The sequence below is a fragment of the Taudactylus pleione genome, unplaced genomic scaffold (assembly GCF_031769625.1).
Source record: "Taudactylus pleione unplaced genomic scaffold, aTauple2 ptg000053l, whole genome shotgun sequence".
In the NCBI taxonomy this organism is placed as follows: Eukaryota; Metazoa; Chordata; class Amphibia; order Anura; family Myobatrachidae; genus Taudactylus; species Taudactylus pleione.
Window position 1 is genome coordinate 37,036,214 of NW_028284455.1, and position 24,194 is coordinate 37,060,407.

Below are 24,194 nucleotides of genomic sequence, written 5' to 3' on the forward strand. Positions count from 1 at the left end.
ACAACCTCCCTGCCGAGTTCCTTCAAAAACTGTGTGCAAGTGTACCTAGAAGAATTGATGCTGCTTTGGAGGCAAGGGGTGGTCACACCAAATATTGATTTGATTTAGATATCTCTTCCGTTCATTCACTTTGCATTTGGTTTACTGATAAAAAATAAATTATTAACACTTATATTTTTTAAAGCATTCTTACTTTGCAGCATTTTTTCCACACCTGCCGAAAACCTTTTGTTTGTAAATAGTTTTTAATGCCAATTCTTACCTATCTGGTCAGTTTATAAAAAAAAATAAAAATGTTTGTTTGCTGTCAAGGTGTTCTGTATCACTTTATATAATATGGATTTGTGACTCTAACAGTGATCTCCACTATCGTTTGTGGTTTGGCAAATATAATTTCATTACTTGTAGATTTTTTTTTTTTTGTTTGTTTTGTTTTAATTACAAACTTACAATCACCATATACATCCAAGATGCACACACAAGTGGAAAAAACATAACTGTAAGAATGATGGATCTAACGGTGATATACCTATATAATTTCTGTAGGATAAACCAGAGATTTGCTTCATGAAAGGTGCTTATGAACAAGTAATTAGATACTGCACAACATACAACAGCAAAGGCCAGAGTTTGCCTCTCACTCAACAACAGAGAGAGTTGTACCATCAGGAGACGTCATACATGGGCACTGCTGGGCTACGAGGTAAGGAACCACAGGTTAGGTTTTCCTGGGGAAAAATCTGTGCTACACTAGCATTTAAACAATTAAAAGCACTTCGTGTACATGTTCTGATCTGTATTATTATTATTATCATCCTTTATATGGCGCCATGATGATTCCGCAGAGCCTTACAAAGTACATAAATAAGTGAACAAGAAATCAGTGACGTACAGTACAATGCAGGACAAGGATTATATACATTGCTGCATTAGCGATCATAACACTCAAATAAGCAGCAGGGCATAAGCAACCAAGTATTAGGTGCCCAAGTGGGTAGTGAGGAGGAGATGAAGGTATAAGTAAGGGGAAGCACAAGAGGGTAGAGGGCCCTGCTCGTGAGAGCTTACGATCTAATGGATAAAATAAATAACATAAACTCAGGAATGTATTAATGTCTCTGACATAAAAACTTTGTACCATACAATGCAACTTGCAGTACAATCTCTGCAGCTAGGCGTTCTAGAAATAGTACATTAGTATGGCTGTAGCAGCCAAGAACCTGCTGAACAGGCTTTTCCTAATGGGTCCCAGTATTTTATTTTGTTTTTGTCTCAAAATCTTCCTTTCCATCTTGCCTTAGTTATTGCTCTGGCATCGGGTCCAGAATTGGGGCAGCTGACGTTCCTGGGTCTGGTGGGAATAATTGACCCTCCACGGACAGGTGTGAAGGAAGCTGTGACCACGCTCATCCACTCTGGAGTAGCCATTAAAATGATCACTGGAGATTCACAGGAAACAGCTGTGGCCATTGGTAAGCGAAGATACCATGTAATGTGTTTTCTTCTGTTTCCTATCATAGAATTTGGCTTTGGGCATGTACTGTCACAGTTTAATTAATTTTATAGTCCTCTTGGGTGTAATAATATTATGGAGATCTTTGATAATTTCAGTATGATTTCTGTGACAACGCCTGATCTATTGTTATTTTAGTGGGTTATACCCTCTAATGTACAGGGAGCGTGTCTGTATGTGACACATTCTAGGCTCATATTAAGGGAAATACAGTTGATCAGATCAGAAGCGTGATTTGTTTCTCTCCACAGCTAGCCGCCTAGGCTTCTATACCAATGGCCTGCAATCTCTTTCTGGAGATGAGGTGGATGCAATGGACATTCAACAGCTCTCCCAAATAGTACCAAAGGTCAGTAAACCCTATGTTACAAGTGTTTTCACAAGTAGATTGCTGACCATGTATTTACCCACTCTGGATAGAGGGACCAAGAACTCTGCTGTGACAATGGGTTATTCATCTTACGATATGGTACTGCTAAGTATGCACCCAGGGGATGGGGAAGTCTCACATGAAGAGTGAAACAAAACCTCAAAACCAGTAGTAATAATGCCCCCTGTAGTAATGCCCCCTGGTAATAACGCCCCTAAAAGTAATGCCCCCTGCAGTGCCGCCAGTAGTAAGGCCCCTGTAATGGGAGAGAGAAGAGAAGGAGACGGGCGCCCGCTGGTAACACAATCTCAGCGGGTACCCGTCAAATGGAGGGTGTAGGGGCTGCGATTGCTGGGCCGTCGGGCCCCATAGCAACCGCACCCCTTGCACCCTCCGTAGTTACGTCACTGACTGATATGTACAAAACACTGCACTCTGAGTAATGCTATAATTTTCACAACATGTCCCTTTTCAGTGTTGGAATTCATCATATTTTTTGATTGTAAACATTACTTTATAAGCACATTGTTTAATTGTCCTAATTTTTAATTGTATTTGCTAGGTGTCTGTGTTTTACCGAGCCAGTCCAAGACACAAATTAAAAATTGTAAAGGTAAGTTAGTGTGTATTGTGCATTCCAAAATAATGTGTGTGTGCGTCTGTTATTTTGCACTCCGTACTGTTAAAGGACCAGCAGTAAGTGAAGAATGTCTGCGCACTGGCATGACTTAGCCTACTGGATATGTATGCGGATGGGAAAGTGGTAGTTTATATCAAAAGAAGGCTGCAGGTGTTGTATCCAGTCAGGTGCCACTATGTTCCATGCTGGTTGCTCCACACTAGAACAAGTTTGCAGCGGAAGTTCTCTTATACTCACCATGTCCATCTGAGTAACTAAGCTGATGATGATGGGTTGGAGAAAGTAGAATGAGGGATAGAGTTGAAGTCGATAAAATGAAACAAGTCTCTTTGTAGAACAGACGCATGCAATTCCAAACTATCTGCATGCAAAGCGCTGTAGGAATGAGGTTATTATAAAGGCTGCACACAGGTGAAGTGTCTTAGTTTTGATTAACTTGACTTTTAGCAGAAGTGCTTATTGCAGAAAGGGAAGGATAGTGTGCAGTTTGTCAGTGTGCTTGGTTCTTGTACTTGCTATTACGGATCATCGCATGTTGCAGTTGACCATACACTGCCACCTGTTGTCTGTAGCTGGTATTGTAGTGGATTCTTGAACAATGTCGGTGTTGAAGGTGCAGTACCACGATTTGTCCATAGCTGGTATTGTGGCAGATCCTTACATCACTGCTGTCAACGATCCCGTGGTTTTCAGGCATCAGTAGGACTGTGTGGTGGAGAGATATGTGTACCATATTACATTGAGAATATAATCTGGGTTCTTGGAGCAATGGAGTGCATCTTTAATTCTCTGTTATGTTCCATATAGTGTGATCTTTCTGACTTTTTTGGCTGTACGTGTGTATATATAATCATACGTTTTATTTCTATATTTCAGAGTCTACAGAACCTTGGTGCAGTTGTTGCTATGACTGGTGATGGGGTGAATGATGCTGTGGCTTTGAAAGCTGCTGACATTGGTGTTGCAATGGGCAAAACTGGAACGGACGTCTGTAAAGAAGCAGCAGACATGATCCTGGTGGAGGATGATTTTCATACAATAATGTGAGTTTGGTTTGAGCTGATGGCAGGAGTGAGCAGAGATGGGATGATGTAAGGAATAGCTGAAAAGTACAATTGGTTTATCTTTTATTTACCACTAATTAACACACATGCTCCGTTCTCTGGCTGACTCCAGGCATGGTTATAACTACAAGGATTCAGGTCCTTGGGCATTGCTTCCATCTGCAGTATCCGTGGTCAGCAGGGAGCCTAATCAGCTTCCCTCTGTGTGACTGCTGACCACAAGGCATTCATTCTGCTCAGAGAAAATGAAGTCAAGTACAAAGAAGGTAGAAGAAAAGCCTCAGGTCATGCTAGGGGGAGTCATGGGGGTCCTAAAAAAGACTTGCTTGCCCAAGTCACACCAATTGTGCTTTTTATGTTTGGCTTAGAATAGATTGTCCTACGCAATATAGATTTTCTCATATCCGAAGTCTCTTGCAGACTGAAGTAGGGTTTCCTTCAGGATTTGTCTATATATTGCACCAACCATAATGCTCCATCTTTTAAAAAGCTTTGCAGTCTCCTAGCCACTTCCCTAGTGTGGTCACATTAAATGCAACGGTGCCAGGCTGGGTTTCCCCAACATGGTCACATCTTGTGCGACCGTGTCAGAGGAGTCTGCCGGCAGCTGTTGTGTAATCTTCCAACAGTTGCCAGGCACAGCCCACCTGGCCGACTCCTCGGTTGCCATGGCAATTTCCCATCAGCGCCCTTCAGAAGAAGGGCAATCCACGGTTGCTGGAAGACCGTCCTCCTGCATCCCGGGTTTAGGGGGATCAAGGAAGGCTGCTGCTTCCCTTCTTCCCCAGCTTCAGTCACTGCCTGGGGAGGGGGGCAACTGCGATGGGCATTGTAGCCACCCTACCGCCCCCTGCTGTCTCCCCCTTCCAGCCAGCAGTCATGGGTGATCCTTAGGATCGCCTCTTGCTGCTTGGCTGCTCTTCGTGCAGGACTGTAAAGTTGAACAAATCTGTTTTATATAGTTAAAAAAAAACCTTTGTATCACAGTAAAGATTGATTGATTTTTTTTTTAAACTGTAGAAAACTATTTTTTCCAAAATTCCCCAAATTTTTTATTTTTTTTAAATGATCAAATTACATTAATAGCTACTTAATCCTTATTCTTTAATTTTATTAACGTCTGCATATACGGTATGTTAAGAAAATTATACTGAATCGGGTTGAAATAGCCATTTATATAATTTGATCAATTAAAAAAAAAAAAATTACAATTATGGGGTGAATTCAGTTAGCCGTGGTAAATCACCAATGAGCCCCGAAGCGCGACCACGTCTGGGATGATTTTTTTCGAAACCTCAGTGAATTGCCCGGAGCTTAAAAACAAGGAAAAGTACTGTTTTTGCCCCGAAAAATTATGCGGGTTAATTGAATACCAGACATTGTTGGAAAAAATATTAGCCATTTCAGCAGCCAATGCGTAGTGTAGGGAAGGGACTCAAATGAGGTTTGGCACCTAACACATAGAGTGATTTCCTAACACATAGGAAGCCTAGTAATTCTAACTTTATGAAGCTAGTTGTAATGGTCAGTTAAACCCATTGCAGCTCAGCAGATCTATGTAGTGTGCGGTTGCAGGGGATTGGATGTGTGGATGCACACTAGATAGATCTGCTAAGCTGCAGTGGTTTAAACTGACCATTACAACTAGTTTCATATAGTTAGAATTTCTCGGCTTCCTACACAAGAGCAATTGGCTCCATGTATTGGGTGTCTTGCTGTGGTGAATGAGGTTAGGAGTTTGAGTCCTGGGTATGGCTTGCTGAGAAATGTGTTTTAAATACAGAAGTATGTGACAAGGTGCACATAAATTACAGTGTTGCTTATAGCTTACAAGTGAAGTGTATGAATAATGCATATGAGGTTTTATGTTCAAATACCTTGCTTGAACTGTTGTTTCTACTTGTTTGAAGTAAACAAGCTATACAACAGTAACATTGGGAAACATTGGTGTTCCCTAACCAATGTAAGACCAAACTGTTTTATGACCCATGTTAAAAACATAATACCAATGTTTCCTTTCCTTTCCCATCTCTAGTTCAATGTTACACTTGCACCAATCATAGATCCTAGCGATGAGGTCAGACATATCACTCTATGTATAATCAGACCATAGATTCTTCCTTCCCTCATTATGTGGCCCTATTCTGGCACACTCAAGACATGATCTTCTGTGAGAGTTCTTCATCAGTAGTTCTCTTTCAGAAAGTACAGGTTTGCAAAGTGCCTGTCTATCGTTTCATGAATAGTTTTTCCCATGTCTGTTGTGGAAGGCTGTAACACTGTCAGACTTGTCAAAGAATTCTTGGTGGATTCCCTAATAAGTGCCCCTGCACAAGTGCTGTGTCTAGATCTGACCAACAACAAAACTAATTCATTGTCTTTATGATGGACAAGGATGGTGCTCAGAGATGACTTAAGTCTTTGAATTTCCCTTTTATCAATCCCCTGGCTGGTGCTTTTTCGATGACCTTTTCTCCGATTTATGTTGAATGTTGTTGTTGAAGGATTTGTTTGGAAATGCACAACCCGTGATACCTCACAGACGAGAGTATTTATTCTCAAATCCATTAAAAACACTTTACTTGTTCTCGGGCAGACGAGTCAATAAATCATCAGGTTTCTAAAGACAACTGACAGCAGCAGGGTTTATTGAAGACACAAGTATTTTAACAAAAGGATTGAATACTTTATGTAAACCATTATTTTTGATTTTGAATTTTTGTAATTAAGATTAAGGGTTTATTCTTATTTATTTGATAGTACAGTGTGTATTAAAAATAGCAGTATTAAAAATTCCCAAATCCATTTTGGTTCCATGAAAATGTGAAAAATGCCAGAGATATTATTTAGCCCCTGTGGTGCCAATTCAGAGTTACACACTACTCCGTTTTTCATACCTATCTTGTGACAATCTTTTTAGCATCTTTCCATAGTACATATTTTTTATTGCTGCTGCTATATTGATGCTATAATACTATGATTTGCTGTATTATATACTATAGATAGCCGATATATAGAGGCAATGCAAGATTCTAGCATCAAATAGGATTCCTGATAGAGATCTTAATCCTTTCTCATAACCATTTTTTTGATCTATGAATGTTGCTGTGAAAATTTTATTTCAGCCCAGTCTCTGAAGAAGCCATTACATCGGAAGGTTACCTATAACTATTATTTATTGCTAGTAACAGAGGGAGACCAACTGACCGAGTGCTATTTAGTGCAGCAGAGACTGCACATTTGTAATAGTGTTTGGGGACCTGTGGCCCCTTTTATTCCCATGTTTCGTGACAAGTAAAGGACGTGTATCGTATGACGGGCAGAGTGATAGAATATTAATTGCGAGTATTATATTAGGCTCTGCCGTCGACACATTAGGACTTAGGGATCTGCAAGATCGCATTCCTGATGCTAGTGTAGTATCAGTCAGGGTGATAAGTTATTGGCTCTGACCTACTCTGACATATGTCACTGCGACATTTCCATTAGCACTTTAAAATTTTGTTTGCCGATTTCTAACAGGATGTGAAATCACTTTAATTTCAGGTCCGCGATTGAAGAGGGAAAAGGTATCTACAACAACATTAAAAACTTTGTTCGCTTCCAGCTTAGCACGTAAGTAGAACATTGCTCATGTCACCATAACAAGGAAACCATTACATCAGTGAGACACTTACTTGTCTCTGGAATACATGGTTGGTGTAATGTCAAATTGAGCCTGTTAAATGTTTGGTATAAGGAATACCTTACAGAAAAGAGACAGTCAGTTAAACCCTTTGCTGCTATGGACGAATGGGACTGGTCCTGAGCACTACAGGGATTCGTATAAGAAAGGGGGGATAACTTGCCTAAAAGTACCCTATTATAGTTGCAGCATCATGCTGAGACTCTGATGATGTCATTAAGCACCATCCCTTTTAACATAACATTGCAGAAATGTTTACAAGCAAGGAAATAGGGGAGTGAGCTTTAAAAATAACATGACCCCCTAAGAAGCTATTTTCAAATTATGTGGCCACTTAGTTGTTGTTTTCTGGTGATCACTAGAAAACATCAATATGCACTACAGAAATGTTTGTACAGGTGGCGGGGGGAGGGGAGGGCACTCAAAATGTACAATTTCCCCAAAGCTGGCACCTATACACTCGGGTCTCAGTTAAACAATGTGCTCCATTAGCAGCTCTTGTCTGGTGATCACCAGGCAATAATTCTCTATGCTATAGTATAAAGTGTTAAGTCCAGAGGTCGGTGGTTTAATGGACAGTTTTCACACATTCAGGTGTTAATAAACACGTGGGTCCTCCCTTTGATGCTGTAGAGAGTCCGTTTTTCAAAAGATCTACCTTGATGGGCTACCATATTGTTCATACATAATTTTTTGTTTCATTCAAACACTTAAAAAAAAAAAAGGAATTAAAATCCATCAACCTCTTTAAATGCAGATTGCATTCTGAAAACATCTAAAACGTTTGTACAATCCGCCTATTTGCTGAGGTGGATTAATTTTTGTGCAAGAACCGCATAGTATTTCTTGTTAATTAGAAAAAAAAAAAATAAGTCATTTTGCTATCAATTCACTTTACTGGGGGGACATTTTGAGTAGCTTGTCTTTTTCGTCTCAGGAGAAATAAGCATACTAATATTTTCTGGAAATCCAGTTTACTGATACTGATGTTGGAATCTTACAACCCCAAAAAGTGCCAAAAAAAGGCTCAGCAGTGAATGTTTTTGTTTTTTTTTAAATTCCCCTTATAGTCCCATAAGTACTTTATTATATGTACAACTTAATACCTCAATACTTATACATATGTTATTATTTGCTGAATCATTAACTGATTTAACTTATGTGTCTACTGTTCTAAAGTGTCCTTGTCACCTGACTGTGGCGGCAGACTTTTTGTGCACCAAACTAATATTCCTGACACTGCAGCCTTTCGGTTCACTGAAAACTACTGTACTGGTACTTTTTTATCACTGAAATTCTAGGCATTTTTTATGGGTTTTTTTTGTTTTAAGGGTAAGTGATATTTGATTTTATTTATTCTTGGATTTGGGAGTTTATCATGTATTGCTTACTCCATTGGTCTTGGACAGCTTTCTGACAAGAATGTCTGTGCATTGTCTTAGAACATATGGATTTGTAATGGAGGCATTAATGTGCAACATAGACATTGTAATCATTTTAACCATGATTTCATCACATTTTGAAAGAGTAATATTTTTATTATGCTAGCTGCGGCTGCTGGCTGTCAGTGGTGGTGTTTACATGCAGAACTGTACAAGCTAGCAGTCTGGGTTCTGCCAGCAATTGTACTGCAGCTGGTCTGTCTCTTTGAAGAGGCAAAAGTTGAAACATTAGAGCAAATTAGTTCAGTTGAATAAATATACCTAGAAGAGTCTGTCACTAAGGTTTTCATTTGTTTTTTTAGGAGTATCGCTGCACTGACTTTAATATCTCTTGCTACATTAATGAACTTTCCTAATCCTCTCAATGCCATGCAGATATTATGGATTAATATAATCATGGATGGTCCTCCAGCTCAAAGGTAAGAATACCCATCTAGATTCAGCTCTTAAGTAACACAATTGAACCATACATACATTCATATTTTAGTTTGTGTAAATAATGATTTCATGCTGATAGGGTGTGTAGTGTTAATCATTGAAATGATTATTCTATCTCTAAATAATATCTGTAATAAAGCATACATCTGCTCAATAATGTCTTTGTGAAGCTAAGCATACCTTATGCAAACCTCGGTTCCAGTCATCTGGCTTCGTATAATTTCAAAATGCATTATTTGTGAGGGAAAGTCAGTCTGTAATTATATCACAATGAAGGGGCCTGTAAGCCACATCTTTCTTTAGCTATTGCAACATTGCACGGAATCAGTATGTTTGACCGCCAGACGTGAACCCGGCTGTTCAAATCCCGACGCTGGCAGCCTGATGGAGGAGATCCCGACAGTGGAGGTAAGTTTACTATTCCTAACCCTTTCCCCCCCTTCCCAACCCTAACCCACCTTTAGGAGTGCCTAACCCTAACCTCCCCCCTTAGTGCCTAACCCTAACCTCCCACTAACCCTCCCTGGGGGGGGTGCCTAAACCTAACCCCCCATCCTCGGCTACGTGGATACTTACCCCCCGGCGTTGGACAATCAGTCCGGCGTCCTGTCGGGAGTTCCGGCATCGGGATTAACAGAAGCGTCGGAATTTCGACGCCTATGTTAAATCCCTTGCCGGGATTACACTGTCGGTATTGAGAGCGGCGACCATGCGTCCGCCGGTCTCATAACTACATACACATTGTGTGCAGTACTAAAAGGTATTGGTCTCTCCCCTTTAACATCACCTGCCTGCTACATAGTTCCAACAGCTAGTGTCTGAATACTGAGAGCCTGCAGAGAAGGTCACTCCAAATCAGATATTAAGTGAGAGGTAGCCAGCCACTTTCAAAGACCTGCACTTATGTAACTAATACTCAGGGACTCTGTGGCATTTTCTCATTGGTGTCATATTATGTGTGATCTTGCAGACTCAGACATTCCTGCTTGTACTTATTCCAGTGGGAAGATTTAGGTGATGAGGAAGAATAATTAAATGAAGTTTGAGGGCAAGCCCATAGGTAAATTGTTGGCAGGAAACTTTCTGCTGGCATCTACCAAACCCAGATTAGTCCTTCCAGGCTGTCAGGTGGTGAGATGTGACCTGTCACTCCAGAGTCCAATGGCAGTGTGTTGTACATGGCCCCAATGAACGGTTCATTAACTGAAGTTGTATCCAGAGGCAGTCTGGATCTTGGTGATGAGTGTTGTAATTGCGCTTCAGCATTAGGTTGTCCCATTTCAAGTGTAAGCTGTTCTTGTTTCTAGACCAAACCTGGACATCTTGCAGCTTTTAAGATGTTGTGAAGCTACTATCCCCAGAGTGCACTGCAAGCAGCTAACTGGCAGTGTATACCGGGACTTCTCATTTCTGAAAACTTGGATAAGCACAGGTTGCCCAGGCCTGTCCCAGACTTTTCCACCTCAGAATAAAGTCCTTTGATGAATTGATTTGTTGGAAAAGTGGCATCCTAGGACAGAGCCACATTAAAGTCACTGAGCTCTTCAGTACGATCCGTTCTACTGCTAATGTTTGGCTGTAGAAATTTCATGGTAGCATGCTTGTTATTGTTTTTCTTTGCTATTTGTTTTTTAATGCAATGGGTGTGGCCTAAATGGCCAAAGACAATACCTCCTTATTTATTTCTCTTCCTTCTCTTCTTCCCCATAAGCCTTGGAGTGGAGCCAGTGGACAAGGATGTTATTAGGAAGCCACCAAGAAACCTGAAGGATAGCATTCTGACCAAGAACTTGATTATTAAAATTCTCATCTCTTCTATTATTATTGTGTGCGGTACTTTGTTCGTCTTCTGGAGAGAGGTTTGTTATGTCTGTATGTGTGCGTATATTATATAATTTATGTACATTTTACATTCCAATTTGTATGGGCAGCTAACCTTGTCCATTATCCCTTTTAAGGGATATTTTTATTAATCATTACTTGGTTATTACCTAGTACATGTGATCAGCTGTATATATAAAAAAAAGAAAAAAAAACAATAATGGTATGATGATGCCCCTTTGTGTTTGACCCAGCTGTTTTGCATTCTGACCTTACGTCTGAGCAACCATATACATGTAATGTGTTTATCATTGTTTATGGTCAGATTTCTCATTGATTTAGTAGTTTGGCAACCATATGACTGCATGTGTGTGTTGCTATTCAGGTCTCATATGCATCCAATACAAGTGTCCATGATATGTTCCTGAGCACTCCACTTTAGTAAGTGCAGTTATGCATGGAGGTGATACACCTTACAGAATAATGTGTACTCCAGTTTCATTGAGCGTGTTCAGTGATAATGTCTCTTTTTATAGATGTACAAAGGGTTTCTTTTCTCTCATTGATTTCTCTGTCCTATCAGTTTGATCAGTCTTTCATTTAATTACTGTGTCTAGCACAAGAGTTGTTTTCTGTTGTTAGTATTCAGGATATAAACACAAGTATTGATTATTGATGTTCAAACAGTAAGTCTTGTCCAATAACCCAGTCTGCCTAGCAAAAGCGAATGCTGTTCAGTTTTGCTGCCCTTTGATAAAGCACACAGCTAAAATAGACTACAAAGTTGCCTTAAACCTACATAAGATTGTAAAAAGTCTGCAATGTGCAGGGGAATAACACGTTTCTGAATTCTGTTTTGTTTTGGCAGCTGCGGGATAATCTGATTACTCCACGAGACACAACAATGACTTTTACCTGCTTCGTGTTTTTTGACATGTTCAATGCATTAAGTTCACGATCACAGGTGAGACCAGTTCCTAAACACCTATAAGGGTTTTGTTAGTTACAAGGGCCACAAATGTACCCCATGGAAGATTGGCTTAATGAGCTAAAAGGAAAACACGTAATTATATTTTTTTTCTTACAACCAAAATTCATAGGATCATTTGCCATTTTACAATTTTTGGATTGATGTTACTTTCTACCTGACCTACCTGTATATCTGTGTTATAGATGGGGTTTATACATACTGTGACTTTGTCCTCTAATTACAATGTTTTGACCTACTTGGCCACAAAGTTCTCCATGTATTGACCCCAAAATATTCCTGATCAATATCAGATGTTGATTGTAAAGTGCATTGGACAATAACCATATTTGTCACTTGGTTCACTATGCCACAGATCCTGCCATTATGCAGCCTGGCAAAGTGGTCAGATCGGCCTGTAAACTGAAGATTTCAGCCAATCTGTATCCATTTTTGCTGGAAACTATAGTTTTGCCATCCCTCTCCTTTGCATGCTCACTACAGTAGACCTCGGTAAGAAGCCAAAATTATGGCTCAGTTTTACTTTATAGCTGCCCATTCTGAGACTATCCAAGATGGGGCTCTGCAAATATTGGAAAGTATGACCTCACTACACCCTTGTAACCTGGGACAGAGGAGAACCAGGGAGGTTTCAAAAAACACCAATTTAATGTGTGTGATAGATGACTGTAAATTGTAAATCCATAGAAACAGGTGTAATACATTTACTGCACTGCTACATTTTCATGCAGGAGATTGTTACTATGCTACATTAGTTTTACACACAGAGTAGAGAAGTAATCGCAATCATGCAGATGTGTCCTCCTACTCCTAGCCTCAGTACTCCATGCGGCGCGAGAGAGCCGCCAGGTCAGTGTACGGCTGAATCTGTATACAAAGCACAACAGTCCTGGGTGCAGAAAAAAACTGTGGCCGTTGCATAGTAGTACTTCGTATACAGATTCACACTCTGTGCAATCTCGTAATACGGTTTGTCACATCTGTTTGCGACTAAGATGCATTTTCAGGTGAAAAAGACGCTTGGCGCAAGCCAAGACGGGACCTGGCACAGAAAGAAAGGTCGTTTGGTGCAATTGCAGCAAATGTGTATGAGGACACATCAGTATGTTTAACCAGTTGCTGATTATCCTTGCTTTAAAAAGTAATATAATAACATTAGATCCTAGAAAAGAATACTGCTGCACTTTGTTTAAACAGTACACAGAAAAACAAATGACAAAATTGTTGTAAAGCTACATGTGTTTGGAAAATTACCTCTGAATTTTTGCTACAACTTTCAGGAGCATTTTATCACTTGGCTACACCATTTTAATTGTTTGTTTCACTGTACATTGTCTCCACACCTTTGTGATATTTCTCCACTGATGGCGCTAACTGTTGGCCTCCATTGCTTGGGGTGCTCAAAGACTCCAAACTATTCACACCTTCATGTACACTCTATTACATATTTGTCTTCATGTCATCTGATGAATAGAAGGCCCTATCATAATAATACATGTCTAGTAAAGGATATATTTTACTTTTATACCCCTTCTACCCCAGAGCAAAAACCTGGGTTTTTGCTGGGTCTATCCGGTTCGCAGCTCAGTGTAAAAGGGTCCCTGAAAAATAACCCAGGTCAAGTGACCCAGCAATCCAGCCCAGGTAGCTACCAGGGTTGGACCCGGGTAATGGTGCAGTGTAAACTGTGCAACCCGGGTTATCTGACCTGGGTCATGCCTAAAATGAGCTGATTGGTGGTTGTGGGGCATTCGCCTCCCACTTTTTATGATCTCACAGGTTTAGCAGGGCAGACCTGGGTTCAGTGTGAAGAGGGCTGACCTGGGTGTAACCCAGATCGAAGGTGCAGTGTAAATGGGTCTGACCAGAGTTGGAAAAGAGGTATTAGAGTGCCCTCAACCCAATGAGTAGTGCTTGTATCCGTCTATGATTGTAGGCAAGGCTAGCCCAGTACTAGCTGATCATTTTGTTGCAGTTGCTGACCCTGCCGTGTGCTACAATAAGGTGTAACAAGGTTCAGAACCTCCCAGTGCAGTTCAATTCACGACGATGTTTGCTATAGTGCATCCTGCCCAGAACTGTGATAGAGGAAAATTTCTTAGTTTTCTGTGCGCCTCTATAGGATGCAAAGGATAATCTTAATTACATTAATTCTTTGAATGAAGTACAACTGTGGGATGTTTTTACTGTATGTTGTCAACTGTATATACTGTGAATACCTGCCTTACTTTAGCATTTCCTATATTCTTAATGATAATGAAAAAAGTTTGTATTTTAACTTTTTTAGAAAAAAATTAAAAACTCCAAAGCAACTGACTGGTGTACAGCCATGGCAAAAAGTTTTGACAATGACAAGTATTGGTTTTCACAAAGTTTTGCTGCTTCAGTGTTTTTAGACCTTTTTGTCAGATGTTACTATGTTATACTGAAGTAAAATTACAAGCATTTCATAAGTGTCAAAGGCTTTTATTGACAATTACATTAAGTTTATGCAAAGAGTCAATACTTGCAGTGTTGACCCTTCTTTTTCAAGACCTCTGCAATTCACGCTGGCATGCTGTCAATCAACTTCTGGGCCACATACTGACTGATGGCCGCCCATTCTTGCCTAATCAATGCTTGGAGGTTGTCAAAACTTGTGGGTTTTTGTTTGTCCACCCGCCTCTTGAGGATTGACCACAAGTTCTCAATGGGATTAAGGTCTGAGAAGTTTCCTGGCCATTGACCCAAAATTTTGATGTTTTGTTCCCCAAGCCACTTAGTTATTACTTTTGCCTTATGGCAAGGTGCTCCATCATGCTGGAAAAGGCATTGTTCGTTACCAAACTGTTCTTGGATGGTTGGGAGAAGTTGCTTTTGGAGGATGTTTTGGTACCATTCTTTATTCATGGTTGTGTTCTTAGGCAAAATTGTGAGTGAGCCCACTCACTCCCTTGGCTGAGAAGCAACCCCACACATGAATGGTCTCAGGATGCTTTACTGTTGGCATGACACAGGACTGATGGTAGTGGTCACCTTTCCTTCTCCAGACAAGCGTTTTTCCAGATGCCCCAAACAATCTGAAAGGGGTTTCATAAGAGAAAATAACTTTACCCCAGTCCTTAGCAGTCCAATCCCTGTACCTTTTGCAGAATAGCAGTCTGTCCCTGATGTTTTTCCTGGAGAGAAGTGGCTTCTTTGCTGCCCTTCTTGACACCAGGCCATCCTCCAAAAGTCTTTGCCTCACTGTGCGTGAGGATGCACTCACACCTGTCTGTTGCCATTCCTGAGCAAGCTCCGCACTGGTGGTGCTCCGATCCCACAGCTGAATCAACTTTAAGAGATGGTCCTGGCGCTTGCTGGATGTTCTTGGGCGCCCTGAAGCCTTATTCACAACTATTGAAAATCTCTCCTTGAAGTTCTTGATGATCCAATAAATGGTTGATTTAGGTGCAATCTTACTAGCAGCAATATCCTTGCCTATGAAGCTTTTTGTGCAAAGCAATGATGACTGCACGTATTTCCCTGCAGGTCACCATGGTTAACAGAGGAAGAACAATGATTTCAAGCTCCACCCTCCTTTTAAAGCTTCCAGTCTGTTATTCTAACTCCATCAGCATGATAGAGTGCTCTCCAGCCTTGTCCTCATCAAAATTCTCACCTGTTTTAACGAGAGAATCACTGTCAGCTGGTCCATTTGTGGCAATGGAAATGTTGTTTTGGGATTAAGTTTATTGTCATGGCAAAGAGGGATTTTGCAATTCATCTGATCACTCTTCATGACTATGTGAAAACCAATACTTGTGTCATTCTCAAAACTTTTGGCCATGGCTGTACTTGCCTCTCATCCCTGCCCTGATATGCAAGTGCCTTCCATTTTATCACTTAGGTGTTCTGCCATAACATGTAGACCAACCATGGTTTACTTTATTTTTATTGCTTTATTTTTTATGAATTTACTAATAGTATATTTTTGATAGCCAAAGAGCTAGGTTGTGTATTACTTTCGTAATTGTGAATATTAATTTGTTTTGTTTGTTTTTCTTACAGACCAAATCTGTTTTTGAGATTGGCTTATGCAGCAACAAAATGTTCTGTTATGCAGTCCTTGGGTCTATCATGGGTCAGTTACTCGTCATTTACTTCCCGCCACTACAAAAAGTTTTTCAGACTGAAAGTCTCAGCATTCAAGGTATTTGTGAAAAAAAAAGTAATAACCTTACCGCAACTTTCAGTATGACCTCAAAATGTTTTTACTAGGTTTTCAGCCTAGTACAATTTTTTGTTTCTTGATAGGTGTCATGTTTTAAAATGTTAGCTTGGTTGTGGTTTTTTTTTTTTCTTTAAACATTCTGGGCAGTAGATGTATACAGAGTCTGTATTTTGAAGGATGTCATAGAAATAAAATGCTTTACAACTGTCTACCAGTTTTGAATATCTGGAAATTACCATTATTCTTGTGGTGGCACAAATCCGTGTCTGCGTATTTAGAGGCACCACCGGACGCACCAGTTTTATGTGTGGAGCAGTTTCTCTGTCTGAGCGTGGCCTCCTGTGTGAGCGGTTGTGCATCTTTGGACGCAGCCGCTTACAGCGGCACGCCTGCCTTGGCTTAGCCACCACGGTTACCTTTCCCGGGAAATCCACTGAATTTCACAGACCGCGTGTCCGATTCTGTTCAGCGTCTCTTAGCGATAAGAATCTGGACACATGATCAGTGCAACTCAGACACATGCACAGACTAAAAACATCAGCCAACTGCATGCGCATCAACACTGCGTGCGACTCAAAATCAGGCCCATGGTCTCCTGCGAACACCAATTTTAAATTCTACCATCAAAAAAATAGTCATTTAAATAATCAGAATAAAATAAAAACTGCAGGCTGCATTTAGTTGAGTCGTGGTCTGGTCATGCTGGCCAATCCAGTCACTTAGTTTCAAATTTGGTGGCTGAATGAGAACAATCTGCCTTTTGGAACGAACAGCCCACCCTGACGGCATCATTATTGTAGTCCTATGAGTAACCATCCATCCCGAGGGACTTCTGATAGTTCCCCATTAGATGTTGATCAGGATAGGTGGCAGTCCTTGAGCTTGTAGAACTTTCTACTTCAGGGTCCATAGGGTATCCACAGGATACCTTGGGGTATAGGTGATGATGTCAGTCTTCAGGCACCACAGAGTTAAAGTTTTCAGCCTCCCAGGATGCATCTGGGTCCCTCTCCTATACCCCGCCCCCGGGCCAAGGCATCTCAGTTTCGTCGGTGCCTGGCCAGAGTCGGAGGCACTGTGCAGAGGGGGGCTATGAAGAGTCCCTGAAGTTTCTTTTAAAGGCAGCGCTGGCTGCACATCTGGGAGTACAGCATGGACAGTCAGTACTGACGTCCATGCCGTCTCCCCTACACCCCGCCGGTACCAGAACGCCGGTACTGATCCGGGGATGCTGGTAGACATCTGGGGTCACGGCTAGCGGTGTCCCCAGATGTTTTGGACCATGGCCGGATCCAAGGGGATGCAGGTAAGCAGCGGGGTCCCGCGGTGGGTCCCCGCTGGTCACATGGTCCTGAGTCCCCAGGCAGGGGGCTCCCTGGGGACTGGCTGCAGCGTGGAGCCAGGCGACCAACCTGCGCTTCCACTACCCCCTGGGACAGCGGGCGCTGCTGAGCGGCATGCGCTGCGGCGTCCCAGGGGTTAAATGCATGCCAGGGGAGCGCGCTTTCCCTGTCTCACAGCCGGCGCCTCCCCTGCTGCACACAGCCTCTCTGCTCTGCCTGATTGGCCACAGTGTGTCAGCTGTCCTCCCCAGGCCGGCCTCCTTCATCTTCTGCTCCTCGGTGGCCATCTTTAAAGCATGGTGAACACTGCTGGAAGCCTGTGAGCGGTGGCATTGCGGTCTGGGTCTCCCAGCATACCTCTCCTCTGTTTGTCACAGGTCAGTGTATGCAGCGCTGAGTCCTACCAGCCTGAGGGTCTGAGTAGTTGAGAATCAGCGCTAATAGTGCAGGGATTTGTTTCTTCTGCATTGTATGTGACTGAACTGCTAGCCTGCTGTCTGTACTTTCACTTTCTACTGTCAGCTTTATTACTGTCCCTGATCTTGCTCTGCTCAAAGCCCTTGCGGTGCGTGGTGTGCAGGGTGTTATGCACACTATACCAATACGTATAGGTGTGAGTGTCACATACTTACCATCATGTCTGAGACTGATTTTCCTCTCCAGCTCATGTGTACTAAATGTAAGGTACCAATAGCGGAGGGGGAGGGTAACGCGGAGGGGTTATGCCCCCAGTGCCTGGCACTGTCACGGCCGATTATGGTCACGGTCCCGGTACAGGAACCTCCCTGGGCTTGTTTCGCTAAGGCGCTTACAACCCTTGTGGGCCAGCTAGCTCCGCCACCTGCGTTTACCCAGACGGGTTTGTCCCAGCAGTCAGTGGTGTCGTCACCTTGCGGGAGATATTTGTATGCTCACCTCTAGGATCTCCTCTGCAGCCGTGGCTGCTCGTCGCACCTTATGGTTGCGTTCTTGGAAAGCGGACGCGGATTCCAAAAAGGGATTAGAAGGTCTGGACAGGTACTATTTGGTCCAGATCTGGACAAAATTGTAGTTACGTTGGCAGCAGCAAAATCTGCATGTCTTCTGTCTGCTACGATTCCTTCTAGTGCTGGTGGGTCGTCCTTTTGGCCTCACAGGCCCCAAGGTAGGCCTAAAGTACAGTCCTTTCCACGGCAGGCTGGGGCCAAGAAATTGTCCAAGCCCAAGAAACAGGTCTGGAGTACCAGACGTCCGGCTCCTAGGTCAGATAACAAACCTGCGGCCTGACGTTCCAGGCCTCCTTTTGGGGGACCCCAAAGTGGGGGGCGCCTGCTTCAGTTCGCCCGGTGCTGGTCGCAGTGCATGTTCCAATTTCCCAGAGGGGCCTGGGTTTCTATTCCATTCTATTTTTGGTGCAGAAACCCAATGGGTCTTACCGTTCAATACTAAACCTAAAGGCCCTCAGCAAGTCCTTGAGGGTGCCTCTGTTTCGGATGGAGACCCTGCGGTCCATTATTCTGGCACTGGAACCTGGGGACTACATGGTGTCATTGGACATCCAGGACGCTTACCTGCATGTCCCTAATCTTTTGCGCCATCAGCAGTTCCTCAGATTGGCAATCTGCAACGAACATTTCCAGTTCCGGGCACTGCCTTTTGGCCTGGTGACTGCTCCACGGGTATTCACCAAGGTCATGGCAGTCATGGCGGCTCTCCTGCGGACGCAGGGAGTCCGACTGTTGCCTTATCTGGACGACCTCCTGTTGATAGCGGGGTCTCCAGAGCTTCTTTTACACCATCTGGATCTGACGATTGCGGTACTGCAACGTCACGGCTGGTTGACAAACTGGCAGAGGTCCACTCTCACCCCGTCTCAGAGGATCCTGCACCTCGGGGCCTTATTGGACTCCAGGCAGCAGTGGATCTTTGTGACGGAGGAAAAGATCCTTGCTTTGTAGTTGAGGGTGCGCAGTTGTCTGCAGTGTCGTCGAGTGTCGATACACTTGGCAAAGAGGTTATTGGGCTCAATGGTGTCGGTATTCGACATAGTGGAGTACGCCCAATTTCACTCCAAACCTCTGCTGCTATTGATCCGGTCCAGATGGAATGGATTGCCTCAGTGTCTCAAGTCCCAGACGATGGGGCTCACTCCGGATGTTCGCCTGTCTCTAACCTGGTGTTTGCAGACGACCCACCTCAACAAGGGTCGCCCGTTCTGGGTGGCGAACTGGGTCCTGTTAACAACGGACGCCAGTCTCCGGTGCTGGGGAGCTGTCACGGTCCACACTTGTTTCAGAGCAGGTGGACTCGGGCGGTAGCAGAGCTTCCAATAAACATTTTGGAGCTCCATGCGGTGTCAAGAGCTCTCCAGCGGGCACAGCCGGTTCTCCAGGGTCACCCTGTGCAGGTCCCGTCGGACAACGCCACCACGGTGGCCTATTTAAACCAGCAAGGAGGAACCGGGAGAGTGGTCTTTATACCAGGACGTCTTTCGGAGTCTGGTGGACAAGTGGGGTCTTCCGGAGATAGACCTCATGGCGTCCCGGCACAACAACAAGTTGCCGGTGTACGGGTCTCGAACATGAGACGAAAAGGCGTCTCTGGTGTATGCCCTGTCCGTCTAGTAGACGTTCCAGTTTGCCTACCTTTTCCCTCCGTTTTCCCTTCTTCCGCGGGTATTACGGAAATTCAAATCAAGAAGGAGGTACGCTACTGTTGATAGCTTCAGAGTGGCCCAGACGGCACTGGTTCTCCGACCTCCAGAGTCTGTCAGTAGACGTTCCTCTGAGGTTACCATTACGACCGAATCTGCTGTCATAGGGTCCTTGTCTTCACCCGGACCTGACTCGGTGTGGCTGTTGAAACGGTCATGCTAAGGTCCAGAGGGTTTTTCTAGCTCCGTGGTGCAAACCATACTAAGAGCTCGTAAACCTTCCTCGGCAAGAATCTACCATCGTGTGTGGCATACTTTCTTCCGGTGGTGTAGACCTAGAGGGTATTCCCTTAGGGAGTTCCGCCTGTCTAGGGTGTTGGCTTTCCTACAGGCTGGACTGGATCATGGGCTTTGCCTGGCTTCTCTGAAAGTGCAGGTGTCTGCCCTGTCAGTCTGGTTTCATCGTAGGAATGCTGCGCTCTCTGATGTGCACACCTTTATGCGAGGTGTTCTTCGCATTCAGCCACCTTTTGTTCCACCGGTGGCGCCTTGGAATTGGGCTGTGGTCCTGAGAGTTCTCTAGGGGCCGCCATTTGAACCACTGGACTCAGTGGACTTTAAATGGCTTACAGCTGAAACCATATTCCTTCTGGCCATTGCCTCGGCCAGACGGATTTCGGATTTAGGGGTTCTCTCTTGTAGACCCCTTTTTCTGATTTTTCATAGGAATAGGGCGGTGCTTCGCACTCGTCCGGGATTCCTTCCCGAAGTGGTATCCAGTTTTCACATCAATGAAGAAATTGTTGTGCCGGCTTTCAATTCACCTGGACTTTCAGTGGGTGACGCCACTTGGGATGTTGTGCGGGCATTGAGAATTTATGTTGACCGCACTTCTTCTTTTAGGAAGTCGGACGCCTTGTTTGTCCTCTATGGTTTCCGTAAAAAGGGTTGGCCTGCTTCAAAGTAGACTTTGGCAGGCTGGATTCATATGGCAATTTCAGAAGCTTATCTTCATGAAGGTCTTCCAGTTCCCTCCTTGGTGAGGGCTCATTCCACTAGGTCGGTGAGTCCTTCGTTTGCAGCTAGACGTGGTGCCTCTGCAGTTCAGATCTGCAAGGCTGCTACGTAGTCTTCTGTCCATACCTTTGTGAGGTATTACGCTTTTGACATCTTTGCCTCTCAGGATGCTTCCTTCGGGCGGCGGATTCTCCTCTCAGCACAGGAGCGTCCCCACCCTTAAAGGATACTGCTTTGGGACATCCCCAAGGTATCCTGTGGATACCCTATGGACCCTGAAGTAGAAAATATGAGATATGGTAAGAACTTACCCTTGTTATCTCTATTTCTACGAAGTCCATAGGGTTCCACAGGACTCCCGCCCTGTCGCACCTGTACTGCAGATGGGCTTTATTCTGGTCACCGGTTTTTCCATCTCCCTATGGTGAGAATGTGATTCTTGTGAGTGTCCAGATTTTTTCTCTTCTCTCTCTCTCTTTCTTCTCCTCCGGCCTATGGCTTGTGACGTAACTGAGATGCCTTGGCCCGGGGGCGGGGTATAGGAGAGGGACCCAGATGCATCCTGGGAGGCTGAAAACTTTAACTCTGTGGTGCCTGAAGACTGACGTCATCACCTATACCCCAAGGTATCCTGTGGAACCCTATGGACTTCGTAGAAATAGAGATAACAAGGGTAAGTTCTTACCATATCTCATATTTTATGACCACTTGAGTTTTTAAAACCTCTGAACTGACCATAATTATAGGACCCAGTATGGGCAGCTTTATAGAACTAGCAGTCAGTATTTGCATTGTTTGCTGAACCTGTCTCCCTTGTTTATCCTCTAATTTATCTAGAACTGTACAAAGCACTGCAAGTAAATGAGTTTAAGGTGAATTTCTGGGGAAACGTGTTAATATCCATAATCATTTTAGTAGGTTATGATGAACTATATGCTGCCAAAACGTGTAGTAGTAGTCATTATAAATACTGTTGTTGTGTGTTATGATTTTTACCAATGTGTTTGTTTTTTTGTGTTTTAGATATCCTGTTCTTAATAGGACTTACATCTTCTGTATGTATTGTGTCAGAAATTATAAAGAAAGTAGAACGCAGCCAAGAGGGCCTCCAGAAGCGCAGAGGATCTATGTCCTCCTTGTTCCTCGATGTATGATGCATATTGCATTGTTTCTTACCTATGTATTGGGAAGTATTGTCTACATTTCCAAGTACTTTGAAGACTTGCAAGAAAATGACTGCAGGATAGGGTGAACTACTCAGGAATGAGACACCATGATGGATTTATTTGGCAGAACAGTGTGCTTCAGAAGAGAAAATTCATGTTTTGGAACCATTCAAGTATTCAGACTCCTGATGTTATGTTGAAGTGACTTATAGGAAAAAAAACCTTTCTGTGTTTGGTTTCTGCCTTCTCTCTACACCAAAACTTAGGTTTAAGGGTTTTTTGAACAGTCAAACAACATACTTGTGTAGTTAAATAATTTTTTTATATGTATATAATTCTGCTTCTTGGTGGGTTTTTATTAAAATAAAAAGGGTTTTCTAATGTCTAGAATGCAGTGTAAGTGAAATGTGCCATGTTTCTCCCGATCATATTTATTTTCTGTTAATGCATATGATCTGCTATAATATATTTGTTGCACAGGAGGGAACGACTTGCTATGTTACACAGGAGGGAACGAACTGCTATAATAAATAAAAGATATGTGTGTGTATATATATATATATATATATATATATATATATATAGCACAGGGTGTAACCACTGTAGAAGCTGCTTGTTTTGCTTGTGTTTTTGTGTTCTTAGATTTTCTCTTACCAAATGTCTGCAAACCAATGTGGCACCAGTCAGCAGAAAAATCCAAATGGCCCTAATTGCAACATGCACATGGTGGGTGTCCATAAAGTGGCAATGATCGAGAACTACTGTAGCAATTTTATTTAAAAAAGTTTTATTGGTACATTATCATTGTTTTGAAACATACTGATTGCATTATCTTTATCATTGTTTTATTTTCCAATGTTTGCACAGCTAACTGTACCATACATATGTTACTGTACCTTTATTGGCTAATGTCCGTAAATTTAGAAAAAAAAAGTCTGTATTTTCCTTTTTTTTTTTTATTTATTTATGCAGCCCACCTACCCTCAATTATACTTTTACCTTTAAATCATCCTTCCATCTTGAGATTGTGTGTGTGTGGAGATTATAAATATAAATTTCTTTTATTAGCCAACAAATGTATTAATAGGGTTTATTTTCACACTTTGTATAAATGTGCAGTAAAATATTGTAAGTTATTCTGTAAATATAACTTCTCTGCATTTTTGTATATACTTTTTTTGTTTCGTTTTATTTTTAATCTTGTTAAGCTGATGTCAAATTAAACATTCTTTATAGTTTACAAATACTATGTAGTGGTATATATTGATGGAATATCCTGAGGATGCATTACCAAATATTAATTTCAGCATTACACCTCTAGAACGTAGGTTTTGTGCAGCGATCTATCATTTGTATTCCTTTTTTTTTTTTAATATATATATATTCCTTGACTTTGCCCTGTTTTACTTATTTAAACATTAATTGTTGTTAAAAGCACACTACATTGCAATATAACATGCTGTTTCTTAGCTTTACCTATTTATCTTTTATAGTATAGTCCTATTTTGTCCAGGGTTTACAGAAATAACAACCTAGGTTATTATATAATCAGAGGAGAGTTTTCTTGCTCTTTTGACTATTCTGTTTCATGTTTTATCCTACACCTGCCAGCAGTATTAATGATGCTTGGTAAACTTAAGGTGCCCATACATCTGACCGGTATTTCCGCGATCGGAAATGCTGATCTGCCGGGTGGAAACGCCGGCCGGCCAACATCGATAGTCAGCGATCTGTCGCAGGATCGCTGAAATATTACATGTTAAATGTCCCCAATTTGCCGATCACGATCATTTTTTGATCGCGATCGTCAAATCGGGAAAATCCAACAAGTTGGATTTCTGCGATCCCACGATGCCAGGTTGCAGCATCGCGGGATCGTAGGA

At 42.5% G+C, this 24,194-nt stretch overlaps 1 protein-coding gene across 3 annotated transcripts in view; it reads left to right on the forward strand.

Moving 5' to 3' along the window:
• The window catches only part of ATP2C1 (ATPase secretory pathway Ca2+ transporting 1), a 177,417-nt gene extending 153,715 nt beyond the window's left edge, over positions 1–23,702 (forward strand). For all 3 annotated transcript variants that reach the window (XM_088462799.1, XM_088462798.1, XM_088462801.1), the window contains exons 17-27: positions 547–703; positions 1,302–1,472; positions 1,765–1,862; positions 2,446–2,496; positions 3,400–3,566; positions 7,134–7,202; positions 9,017–9,133; positions 10,864–11,011; positions 11,842–11,937; positions 15,991–16,132; positions 22,169–23,702. In XM_088462799.1, coding sequence (XP_088318925.1) covers positions 547–703; positions 1,302–1,472; positions 1,765–1,862; positions 2,446–2,496; positions 3,400–3,566; positions 7,134–7,202; positions 9,017–9,133; positions 10,864–11,011; positions 11,842–11,937; positions 15,991–16,132; positions 22,169–22,299 — 1,347 coding nt within the window. In that variant the 3' untranslated portion in view covers positions 22,300–23,702. The remainder of the gene's footprint in view (positions 1–546; positions 704–1,301; positions 1,473–1,764; positions 1,863–2,445; positions 2,497–3,399; positions 3,567–7,133; positions 7,203–9,016; positions 9,134–10,863; positions 11,012–11,841; positions 11,938–15,990; positions 16,133–22,168) is intronic.
• Positions 23,703–24,194: the final 492 nt, after the last annotated feature.